At 53.4% G+C, this 12,620-nt stretch overlaps 1 protein-coding gene across 3 annotated transcripts in view; it reads left to right on the top strand.

Moving 5' to 3' along the window:
• LOC133357641 (phospholipase D1-like) overlaps positions 1-9,734 on the top strand; it is a 107,701-nt gene extending 97,967 nt beyond the window's left edge. For all 3 annotated transcript variants that reach the window (XM_061575706.1, XM_061575707.1, XM_061575708.1), the window contains 3 exons: positions 602-755; positions 2,012-2,129; positions 2,621-9,734. In XM_061575706.1, coding sequence (XP_061431690.1) covers positions 602-755; positions 2,012-2,129; positions 2,621-2,842 — 494 coding nt within the window. In that variant the 3' untranslated portion in view covers positions 2,843-9,734. The remainder of the gene's footprint in view (positions 1-601; positions 756-2,011; positions 2,130-2,620) is intronic.
• Positions 9,735-12,620: the final 2,886 nt, after the last annotated feature.

Raw genomic sequence — 12,620 nt, 5'->3', positions numbered from 1 at the left:
ACACCCATCCATCTATTCAACATTTAGTTAATTCATCCATTCATCGTTTATTTAATCTGCCTATCAATTAATTAAATCATTGCTTATTTAATTAATAGATTTATCAATTAATAAATCCATCCGTCGTTCAAGCATTCATCTGCTCATCCATGCATTCACTCGGTCACAAGTGGTCCTCACGAACAACTGTTAAAAGATCTGTGGTGGGGGGGTCTGGTCCTTGCTTTGATGACCCACAACCTCCACTACCACTACCATCAACTAACCACCACCACTACCACCACACCCCCCCCCCCCCCCCCCCCATTCAAATAAGAATTGCCTCGTTCGACCGATGACTGTTAAACGCGTCCCACGTGCTGTCTGCGTTAGTGCAGCCGATTCCAATTAAGATTGAGATCTCAGTGTAGATATGTGGGCACGCACACCTATTCTGTATGTGTGTACGCGTGTACACGTGTTCCGTGCGTGCGTGTTTACGCGTGTACACGTATTCACGCGTGTACACGTATTCTGCGCGCGTGTACGAATGTACACGTGTGCTCGCATGTGCACACGTGTGCTCGCGTGTGCACACGCGTTAAAAAGTTCTCTCCTGAAGGGTCGGCAAACATCAACGATCGCAGCATGCTGGGCAAGCGCGACAGTGAGATGGCAGTGATGGTGGAGGACACGGAATTCCAGGAGTCGGTCATGGACGGGCAGCCCTACCAAGCCGGCCGCTTTGCCTACAACCTGCGCAACTGCTGCTTCCGGTAAGGGGCGACGCTGCATCACCCCCCCCCCCCCCCGACCGTGAAGCGACTGCGGGGACGGCACGCACGGCCCCCTTGTCAAGGTGGCAGCACTCTGTGAGAACGGAGCCAATGCCAAGCGTCGTAGCGGCGCGCGCGTGACGGTGGCCGCCAGCCCCATCCCCTGTCCCCACGTAGTCGTCGACATCGCACGCTCGCTCGCGCTGTCGCTCGCAGCACGACGCGCGTAGCGTCGTGCTGCGTTGGTGTCGCAGCGCGCCACGTGGTAGTGTCGGCGGTGCCCATTGAATATTAAAAACGAACGGCGATTGCGAGCACGCGCATTGGGCCGGTGTGGCGTTACGAACGAACGGCCACTGTGACCGGGTCGGCTCCTTGTCTCCTTAAGGGAGGGTGGGGTAGTAATTCAAGAGCCGAATGGCTCACAGGGCTATACCTAATAAATGAACTTGAATGAACTTGAACTTGAATTGGCAACGATTTGTCTTCCCCGGCGATTCGATGAGTTGTCGTGGTGCGCAGGAACTATTGTTGTTTATTTATTTATTTGGGTTCGTGTAGCGGCCACTAGTGGCTGTAGGGGTCACGTTAAAAAACTCTGAATCGTCCGAAATTTCATATCTGTCACATTTTTATATTGATTGGGAGCACGTTTCTGGTTTGTAATTTTTTTAATACCTCTTATTTTGACATATCTCAAATAATGTACGAGAAACTAACATAATTTATGTTAATATATTCAACTCTAGGTATCACTTCCACTCCTTGTGGGTGCACACTGATGACATCACGCCACAGTGATGTCATCAGGCCACAACGATGACATCACGCCACCTATTTAGGGTCAAAGTGTGGAGGACATTTTCACAATTCTGGCAACTGCCTGATGCTGCCCGTTGTAACTGCCAGCGAAACGCGCGCGCTCCAAATCACTAACGGTGTGCGGATCGCTCCTCTCGATCATCGCGCCGATGCTGCTGCTGCTGCTGCTGCCGCCAAAGCGGGAATAAAGTGGTCGCGTCTGTTCGTCACGTGACAACTCTAGTGATCGGCCACGTCGGGTGGAGGAGGGTGCACGACACACTTGTTTTACTTCGCGCGATCTATCGTTGATACCGTCCGCGTCACGCGACCTACGAAGCCTCCACGGTGGGGGAGGACGGGGTGCCATCGTTGGCAAAGAGCTTCATGGCTCATCGGATTTCTCCGGGATGAATAAAGATTCTTATTCTGTAAACGGGCGACCCTCTCCGCAGGTTGGTGCTGGGCCTCTTGGACAGTCCCCACGTGGACATCTCGGACCCCATCAGCGACCACTTCTACAAGGAGGTTTGGATGAGCACCGCCGCCATCAACGCCACCGTCTACGAGAAGGTGAGCGGAGGGCCTGCGGAAGAGAGCCTGCAGTGGAGGGCCCGCGGAGTAGGACCCACGGATGTGTACCCCTCCCCGTTCAAATTCACTGGTTCAACGCCACGCACGCCCGGTTACCGTGAAATGCGTCCCACGTGCAGCCAATTGTACATGTGCACACCTGTTCCGTGCGCGCATATACACCTGTACGCGTGCGTGTGTTTTCCGTGTTTTGCGTGTGTCAAGTGGGACGCGTTCAACAGTAATCGGGCACGTCGCGGCGTGGAAGGGGATTGTTTTGTATTCCAATGGAGCGAGTAAATCTGCAAACGTGGAAAGACGGAGCGTGGCGGTGGGGCGTCGCGTGGACCGGAGTGTGGGGGAGGCCCCCGCATTGAGGGAGAGGATGAGATGGATCGAAGTAAACGCTGTAACGCCATCGCCCCCCCTCCTCTCTCAACCCTCCCCTCCCCCCGCCGCCCCCCCCCCCCCCACCGTCTTCCCCGTGCAAGGTGTTCATGTGCCTGCCGTCGGACTTCGTGCTGAGCCTGAAGGACCTGGAGAACTGGGGTCAGAACCCGCTCATGCAGACCAACCCGGTGCAGGCCCGGGAGGAGCTGCAGAAGGTGCAGGGCTTCCTCGTCACCATGCCCCTCGGCTTCCTGCAGGAGGAGAACCTTCTCCCGGCCTTCAACACGAAGGAGGGAATGATGCCCACTGACCTCTGGACATGAGCGGGCCGTTTTCCCTCCCTCCCTTATCAACAACAACAAAAAACGAGGGCAGAAATTCTGAGACTTTCACATTTTTATTCCTTCGGTTTCCCAACGCTTCCAGCGTCTCGGCTGCTACCACCGTCTTCCACGCGGGCGTGCGGCGGCGACCGCCGACACGCCAGTCGACGCTCCGGACGTTCCATCGGGAACGACGCGGCCGATATACGGGCGGCGTCCTTACCCTTTTTATAAGCTTCTAACTGTAAACGGACGCGTCCGCAAAACCAACGGGAAATCTTCCAGGGCTGTCGGTGGCGAGGTCTGAGCACAGTTGGTCCACCGCAGTTTGGCGAGGCTCTCCGGAGAAGTTTGGCCGCCGCCACCGCCAAATCATCTCGGAGGCCGCTGGAAGACACGGCCATCTGTCTCTCCGCCTCCGGGACTCGCGATCGTCCATGCCGCTGTACTGTACTCATGCTGTCCTTGCAGTGGGGGAGGGAGTTTCTACTTTGAAGAAAAAGAAGAAACGGATGATGAAAGCGAACCGTAAGAAAATAATAACGGGCAACGATGTGCACCAACGACCGTAGCGGTGCAGCCTTGTTGGTTGGGGCTCGTCTCTCGGCATCGCTCGAGGCTCGGACACTCGACGCTCATCACGCTCCCCTCTCCACCCACCACGAGGGCGCCCAACGTCACCAAACCACGTCACCGGTCAACTCGCGCCGCCCCCCGAAACGTCCGCCGGCGGCTTTAGCGTACGACTGCGCCTGCCCCGGTGGCGGTCGCGATGGGCCCTGCACGATGTCGCTCGTGTGCCGAGTTTGACCGCGTGCCGAGCCCTGTCGTGCCGAGTCCGGGAGCACCGAGTCCGACCACGCGCGTTCCTCCAAGCCGCGCGACGGGCGACCGTGGATTTTACCGGTGGCATTTTCCCAAATTTTGGAGAGAAAAAAAGTTGGGATCGTCGCGGTTCGTTTCGCCCGCAGCGATGAACTGGGATGCGCCTGTCGCTCGTTTTTATTTTTTATCCGTTTTTCTTTAATTTCCGTAACACGTGCTGACATGTAACCGTAACGTGCACCTTATCATTGTTCGCTGTGAGCGCGCCGCAGTAGGATGCAATACTAGGAAAGTGCCTCTGGGGAACAGACCCCACCCCTCCCGTCACGTGCGTGTGATGGGAAGGGCGGCTGACCTCTCGCGAAAACTAAAAACGCAAAAACGCCGCGCGTCCCAGGGTTTGAATCGCGGCCATTGAGCCACTGGTTGAAGGGCTCGTCCGAGCTCGCACACCGAGCCTACGTTTAACAGTCGTTTACATTTTTTGTTACAACGATTTAGTCTGTGGGTTTATCGGCGATGGTCCAACGTGCGTGCAAGCCGCCCCCCCCCCCCTCCTCACCCGCCACTCCGTTGGTGGCATTTTTCCAAATTTGGGAGAGAGAAAAAACGTTTGCTCCGTCGCGATTCCTTTTGCCCATCAGTAATGAGCTGGGATGGGCCTGTCGGATCCGAACCGCCACCGCCAGCCACTTTTACCAAGTTCTGCCCTTGTCACACCACCTCCATCCCCGACTTAAGTCATCTAGAGGAGTGGTTCTCAACCGGGGGCAAGTTGGGAGGAGGAGTACCCCACGTGGCAATGTCCTAGGGCGGGGATGCTAATTTATAAATGTGCGAAATGGCACCGTACGTGAGAGTCGTTGGTGAATAATCACGTATGAAAATGCCAATATAAAATAACGACGATAACATTTTAATAACCTCGGAACGACATGCGAGACCTTTGCAAACTCATTGATCGTAAACGATGTGGTTGACCAAAAGTGACCGACAAGCGCGAAGAAATCGCGTCAAGCGTGCAAGCGCATCCGTTGGAAGAAAAAAAATTTCTTCGCTTGCAAGTTTACTTAGCGAGTTAGGATAGCTCACTAAATGAACAATTGATTTAAAAAAATGTTGATGTTCGTTCTTCATACATTTATATTTCTCAGATAACCACGTTGGGTCGGACAAGGGGTCGGAGGGAGGGGCTATGAACTCGGTGTAAACAAAATTCAGTTGCCAAAGAGGTTGAGAACCACTGCTCTAGATCAATTAGTTACACTTAAGACACATTTGTGTATTGTCACTTGACTAAGGCAGCATGAGCTTGAAGATTGACCTATACACGTCGGATGCATTGATCCACACTTGCCTATTGATGTACCGCGAGCAATGTTTCATTTTAGCAGCACGGTGGTGTACGTACACTCGCAATGCGTACAAATGCTTTCCGCGCATTCCGCTTTGTACGCTCGCTCGAATGTATGAAAACTGTAACTCTAATTTCGCCGATGAGCGAAATAAGAATTACGATACCTGGCTGTATTCCTAAACTTACGATAAATCGTATGGGTCGTCATCGTCAGGACAACTCGCATGTTGAACGTAACCGACAGTAACTGAGCGCAGCTAATGACATGTAATAATGGCAGTCGATCGCAACACTAACATCATCGTTAAGAACGTCAACATGCTTACCTCAGCCACAGACTGGCCTAAACGTACGGATGGATGATGTCATGGCGGCCATGTTGCATTGGAGTCTACATGGCGGCCATGTTGCATGTGAGTCTACATGGGGGCCATGTTGCATTGGAGTCTACATGGCGGCCATGTTGCATGGGGGTTGTCTTCCTGGCAGGTGATTGGCTGATATCGTGGCAGGGATGATGTCATTCCTAGCAACAACTCTTACGAGAGTTACAATCTCACTACGACTCCCGTGTTTACTTAAACTTGCCATCCGTCTTTCCATACGACATTTGTAATCATTACCACAATCGTGGCCCGCCAGACTTTGCGAGAGATCTTAAACAGCATTATTGTGCACTCAAGCGCCTGATTTGGAGCCGCCGTGAGAGCGAATGGATCGCGAGGCGAGTGGTGGCCATGCCTGCTTTCAAAAGCTGTTGAGATGAGTTGATGACGTCTGCAACCGGGAGAGGATGGCTCCTCACAGCTTGGTTACCGGTATCTTAAGGAACAGAGAGGTAAGAGCGATTTGCTGTAGCTCTAGTTTTGGGGTGGCAGGCTTTGCGCAGTGGGTAACGCTCGCAAGAAGAGCCCCCCTGCGTTCGATTACCGACTCCGGCAGACATATGTTCTATTTCCCCACCCCCACCCCTGTTCTGCATAGGTTTCCCGCCGGCATTGGCCAAAGCAGCATTTCAGCGCGGAAATAATTCCTCGATTGGGGGAATCGCACACGACAAAACTCCCCCCTCCAGCCCCCCACTCCGCCTTCCCGCCCACCTGCTGCTGAAAACTTGGCAGGACCCTTGAGGCTCTGCGAGGCTTTCCTCGGTTAAACAAAAGAAAAATTTGGCATGGAGATATAATTCCTAATCATAAGAGCACCGTTTGGTTTGTTGCCGTAACTAAACACTTTGTTTTTACAGACCACGTAATGGTGAGCCATCGCTATCAGGAAGGTGGAAAAATGCAACACTTGAATGCCTAAAGCAGCATCTCAGCGCTTGCCATCACATCACACAACTCAATCATTGGAATGAATGCCCAGCTGTGTTTAATCTTGTTGTTTCGCTGGCTTCTATTGCGGCACAAGGTGACACGAACAAAGTGCCCATTTATCTCGCCAGTAGGGGATTGGCATTGCTGTTCGTTGTTCAGATAAAAGTAATTCGCGAGCAATACGGGATCATTTGGGCCGCGACACCCGAAGCGCGCGCGCCTTAACTCTCGCCTCGGCTCGACGTCACGCGATCTCCAACGTTCCACTGTGACGTGGGCGCGGGGATCCACGGTTAGTCGCCGCATCGCGGTATTAACCAGGATGGGGCCGCCCGGGCGCTTGAACCAACAAACTTTCTCAATAGAGTGGAGCCCCCGAGCCCCCGAGTCTCGCGCGAGGGGACCAGGTCGGCGCGGCACTCGGCGGATCCCGGCTCACGTTAGGGGCTATCCATAAATGACGTCACGGACCTAGGGAGGTGGGGGGGGGTCAGACATTTTTGACGATGTGTGACGAGGGGGGGGGTGGAGAAATGAGACGTCATGTCAAAATGCGCAACTTTAAAAAAATATGGAATTGTTATAACAACACTCCTACAACATCAGAGTGCAGCGTCACATAAATACGCACTACAATGACAATAGTTTAAAGCGATTAGAAGCATGTTTTATGGTTTTGGTGGGGGGTGGGGGCAGAGCTTTGTGACGTCATATTTGAGGGGGGGTCTGACTTTTTGTGACGAAGGGGGGGGAGGTAAAAAATCGTCCAAAATTGCGTGACGTCATTTATGGACGGCCCCTTAGGCGGCGTCGGCGGCAAGCGCCGTGTTCACGCTCGTCCCCCCCGGCGTTCGTCCACCGCAGCCGTCGTCCTTCGGCATACGACGCTCCGGGCGCTTCGCTCCGCGGGGTTTGGGGAGCGTCGTCGGGTGACCGGAAGTCGGGGCCAGAGTCGAACTGCCGGGTCGAGATCGCTGCGATTCGCCGGGGATGTTGCGGCCTAAACGTCGGAGCCAAATGAAATGTGCCTACAGGCAGCGTGGGGGGGGGGGGCTGGGGGGGTGGGGGGGTTGCGGCGCGCTTCCATACTTCTGATCCGTGCTCAAACAAAATTCCTCCCCAAGTGTCTAGTGCCTTCTCGTTATCCACTAAGCAGCAGCAGCAGCAGCAGAACTCGTCCTGTGGTCAAATATGAGTGCCGGAGGGACACGTGGTCAGTTAGTCTGCCTTGCTTCCTCGACCAAACTACACATTCCACCTCTCTTGACTGGCAATCCTTCATTTTGTTATCCGCGGCAAACCCTGCCTCCCCCCCCCGCCCTCCCCGTCCACTAGTCCCGTGGCCTCCCCGCAGGCAGCGGATCCTGACGGGGGCCCGTCCACGTAGAGACCCCAACGCAAACCGTAGCCAACGCCGGGACGAGTGGGAAAGTCCTGCGGGCGTGGAGTGGTGCGGCATCGTCTCTCCGGTTCACTGACGTGATGACGTCACAATGCCACAATCACGTCACGGGGCCGTAGCAGGTTGGCGCGCCGCCACGCTACGAACCCGGCGGCCCGGATTCGATTCTCGCTCACGGCTACCAACACCAGTGACGATTATTTGAACCGGTCCTGGGGCCCTCCGCTAGGTCGACTCGGCCTCGAATGAGGACCTGGTGTGGTGTGTAAACATCGTCACTAAGGGAGACAAAGGCGGCCGGGCGTGGTGCTGGCCACCCCCCCCCCCCCCTCGTGTGCCATTCCAGCCTTCGTTAACAGCACTCGCACTGACAGCGGAGGAGCATTGGCGCTCCTCGGCATGTTCTCGGATAAAGCATGGCCAGAAATTAAACAAAGCATGGGCAAAAAGCACGCGTGTTCGGGCCTCGCGCCACAAGGCCCACGTTCCTTGCTGGGATTTATTAAAAGTCCAAAAATGTCACCGCTACTCGTAGCGTCCAATAAGGGGATGCAAACAACGGACCAATCCGGATTGTAACTTTCGTACATTTTTTTTGTCCTCAATTCTTGTCTGTGCTCAAGCGAACACGCAAACTCTAACGAGGATGGCGATACGGAACCCGCGGCCCCAACGAAGGCACTAACGCTGTAAATGGCGGCCGTGACGTCACAATGCTTCCGACCGCGGCGACGTGACGCGTGGAGTGAAATTTAATGCTCCCCGCTGTGGCCAATCGGTTCCCGTGTTGGGTGATCGTCATCCGCAATTAACCCCCCCCCCCCCTCTTCCGCGTCGTGTCACGTGGGAGGGGGGAGCCCAGCACCCCCCCCCCCCACACCCGCTCGCTGTGAGTCGTTACGATAATTAAAAAAATCGTCGAGTAATTTAGACGCTAACCTTACCCTTACCGCGTGCGCTGTACGGTCCGAGACCGTTGCGTTAATGTTGGCGCGGCTTCCGAACATTCAACAAACCCCGTTTATTATTTTGTAGTCATCCCCTCTGAGCATGAACGTTGCTCCGATCGCGTCCGATTGCCTTTTTTTTGTGCGCGCGTACAAATTTTTCCACGGCGGCGAAGAAGATGAAGACGTCGTTTTGGACGCTGGTGAGATGGTGGTGGTGGGGTGGGGGGAGTCGTCACCTCTCGATCACGTTCAGCTGGACCGTGTCCGTGTTTTTCACGTGAACATCTTCAACACGAAAGTCTTTCCCTGACAAGGGACTCTGCTGGGCCACTTCGCTAAAGATCAAATGTACGCGTAACTTTTTTTTTTTACCAAGTGCATTCTGATGACGATGTTGTTATTCTTGCTCTAATTAGTTCTGGCGTTAATGTAGTCGGTCATGATTTTATTTACATCAAAAGGTAAGATTTATCTTAAAACAAAACTGCAGAGACTTAAGTTCATAACTCTAGACTTATATTTCGTTTAACTTTCACCGTTGTAGGGTTTTTTTTTATTTTTTTGCAGTGTGCACTGCAACGGCTCTCCGACGCGTCTGCCGTGCCCGGCACGATGTCCGACGTTTCCCCCCCCCCCCTTCCACCCCACCCCTCCACGTGCCGGGGAGCAGCCCACCTCAGGAACTTAAATCCGGGTTCCTGGAGTGAAGCTCTGGCGCGAAACGTCGGCGGACGCCTCTAGACGTCTCTAGACTTCTTTAAAGCCGGAGGAACCCAGTTTGAGCTGCGCGCGATTGGCCCGACCGTCGGAGCCGTGATTTGTCGATTGGTGGAGGGGGGCACGTGGGGGGGGGGGGCACTTCGAGTTACGCCGAGCAACGCAAGCGCTACGACCAGAAGGACACACGGGGGAAAGCCGCTGATGTGTTTGTTTTAATTTACTCGTTCTAACCTCCTGTGTGTTATTTTTTTTAACACATTTTTACGAGCTTCCATATTTCCAAGTGCATTGTTTTTTTTTTATAAAGGTGGCATTTCAACAGCGCGTGCTTTGCCTTTCTTCCCATTCCTAAGTTTGTCCACGGCTCCTTTGTTTATATTACACTCTGACCCGCTCCGACAATCTCCGCTTGCTTGACACGTACAGGGTTTTATTTATTTATTACCATATAAAGAACCCAACCGGTAATGGACACTCATTCTAACTTACACATCTACCCCTCTAGGGGTCTCTCCCCAAATCTGACTGCCGCCTGATGATGCCGGTTGTAATTACTGGCGAAACGTCGTACTCAGATTGTAAATGTTGTGGATTTGCTCTCCAACACCCCGGTGTGCTGTACTAGCAACAAATTGGCACGTTTTGTTTACGTGACAAACATTACTAATTGGTCGTGTCGAGTGGTAGGGGGTTTAACGACACATTCATATATTTACGCGATCTAACCCAAACAAAAAAACCCTGCATTATGGATGATATTGGTCGCGAAAGCCGACTACGTGTTAAACTTTGACAGCATTGTTCATCATTCTTTTTTTAAATCCTTTATATTAAGTTCGCTTGCTTGCTTAGGACCGTGCAAATCTTTCGGTCGTTTTTTAACCCACGTCCCGTGATGCAATCGAGCTGACATTTTGCACACAGACTCGTTGTGCGTGACAATGCATTTTCGTGAAAAAAAAATTCCTAAATTTTACACTGTTTAGGGAATTTTTTTTTTATATTTCATTACCAATTGTTTAATGCTGTCAGACAATCATCTGATCCATAGGTGGCAGCCATCTCAAGCCAGAGGACGAGAGGACTCTAGCCGCCCCGATGCCACGCATATAAAGGATTTATAGTGAAAAACTTTGTTTTTACGGGTTTACTTGTTTTGGCTTGGGGGGCCCGCGTAAGATATATTGCCAAACAAAAAATATCCCACCGTCGAATTCGGTCGTAAAGAATTGTTACTTCCACCGAACCGGCGACGGAGCTTGGAATTGTAACTATCATCGAGTCCGTTGAACGACGCCTTAATACGCCCGCTGGCTGCTGCGTCGGGTGGTGGAGGGCTCTTAACAGGTGAAGATTGCGCCCTAAACATCAGTCGTGAGTCGCTTCCGCTTTGCGTTCAGAATGTCTCGACAGAGCCACAAAACAACCCACCGGGGAGGAATTGTCGTTGCGGTGCTACGGGCAAACGCCAACACGCAGACTTCAGCAACATCGAGCCGTTGCCCACGGGAGGTTGGTTCCGGCTCGCCACGGTGGTAAAATGTTATTCTCCCTCGCCTGGTATAAAAGGTCATGGGTTCGATCCCGACCCTAACATCTGGCGTATATTCGGAGTTTGCGTGCCACTCTCCCCGTGGTAGCGTGGATTGTTCTCCGGTTTGCCTGCCCCAACCCCCCATATTTAGAATCAACAACACGCGTGTATTTGGCTACGGCGATACATTTCTACGTGAATAGCTATCATTTGTGGCCAGGTCGCTTCTGAAAAGGAGCTACATAGCTCAGGGGGCCTTACCTGGTCAACTAAAAGATAGTTTAGTGTTTCATGTACCGTAAAGGTTGCACCTCTGATCAACACGGTTGGCTACGTACAGTGCAAAAGTTCAACATATGTAGTGAGTCACTTCAGAGACGCCAATAGTAGGAGGCATACACGTTTATTCTACACTTTCCACAGTATAGGGGATAACTGTATACGGGTCAGGACAGCCGGCACGCTGCCTGACCCAACACCGACGAGGAGGTGAGGACAGAGACGACGACTTGTGAAGACGACGGGTTACATTCCCAAACCGCAGACAGCCCCGACCCAGCGTTGGGGCCTCCCTTTCATCCTCCCCAGCGTGACCTGGCTCCGCGCTCGGCCACGCCCCCTTATGGAACCTACCAGAAAGTTCTGGGCTCTGCCCCACGTGTCCCCTCTGTCGCCATTACCCTACATCCGTGCCTGTCACGTGGCCTCCTGGCAGACCGGCTCCTGTATCCTCAAATGCCCTTCACTGCCAGCAACCGGCGCTACGCGCTTCAGGGCACACTTCACCTGCTCTGCTGGTAGACCGGGCTACTACACCCACGATCCCACTCTCTACCAGTAACCAGCGCTGCGCACCGTAGTGACCCATTCTATGTCAACAACAACAACCGCCATTCGCCACTAAGTGGCGGTGACGTCACCACGACGCTTGTGCCAGGCCATGTGCACCTTGAGGCCACGCGAAGTGTCGAACGCCCGCTGGTAGGAGGTCACGGGGCAGACCCAGGTGCCACGGGTCGACTGACCGAGATGACCGAGATGACTGGCTGATGCACCACCTGTGCCAACTTGCTGTGCTTTAGCCACCCGGCGCTCCGCTCGTTGTTGTGAGCGTCGCTCCTCCGCCCTCCGTTGTTGTTGGAGAGCGACTGCCTCCAACTTCCCAGTAGCGTCCTTCACGAGCCTCCTCCACAGAGGCCGATCTTGACACCGCTGGTACCAGTCATCGGCAAGTCCACTCAGCTCCACGTCCTCCTGTACCACATCACTCCATCTCTTCTCTAGCCCGTCACTACACATACATACAAACATTGCTCAAACGACCATTGAGGCAGTGCTGCATCTCCCGTTTACAGGCTGAGCCAGTGGTGGGAATTCCACGTTCCTTTGGCGGGGGTGAGTACATCTGCTTTGTGCTGATCACAGTAATCTATTGCCATGCGATCATCACCGAGGCCGCCCGGCTCATCGCACGCGAGGGACGTCGATGACTCCGTTTGAATTGGGGCAGTGAGAATCGAGGCTGGCGCGTTCAACCCCACAGCTGTCGAACAGCAGCAGCATCAGAGCTCCGGGAACATATTCGCTGCGAAATTTAAAAGTTTTAACAGAGAATAATAATCTTGATTTGAAGCTTTCGTGACTGCAGGAATCCATACTCTTTGGTTCTTT

This window comes from Lethenteron reissneri, chromosome 58 (assembly GCF_015708825.2).
Source record: "Lethenteron reissneri isolate LAM-NWPU_2019-01 chromosome 58, ASM1570882v1, whole genome shotgun sequence".
Lineage (NCBI taxonomy): Eukaryota > Metazoa > Chordata > Hyperoartia > Petromyzontiformes > Petromyzontidae > Lethenteron > Lethenteron reissneri.
The sequence above is the reverse complement of the archived record's forward strand: the minus strand, read 5'-3'. Positions and strand labels throughout refer to the sequence as shown.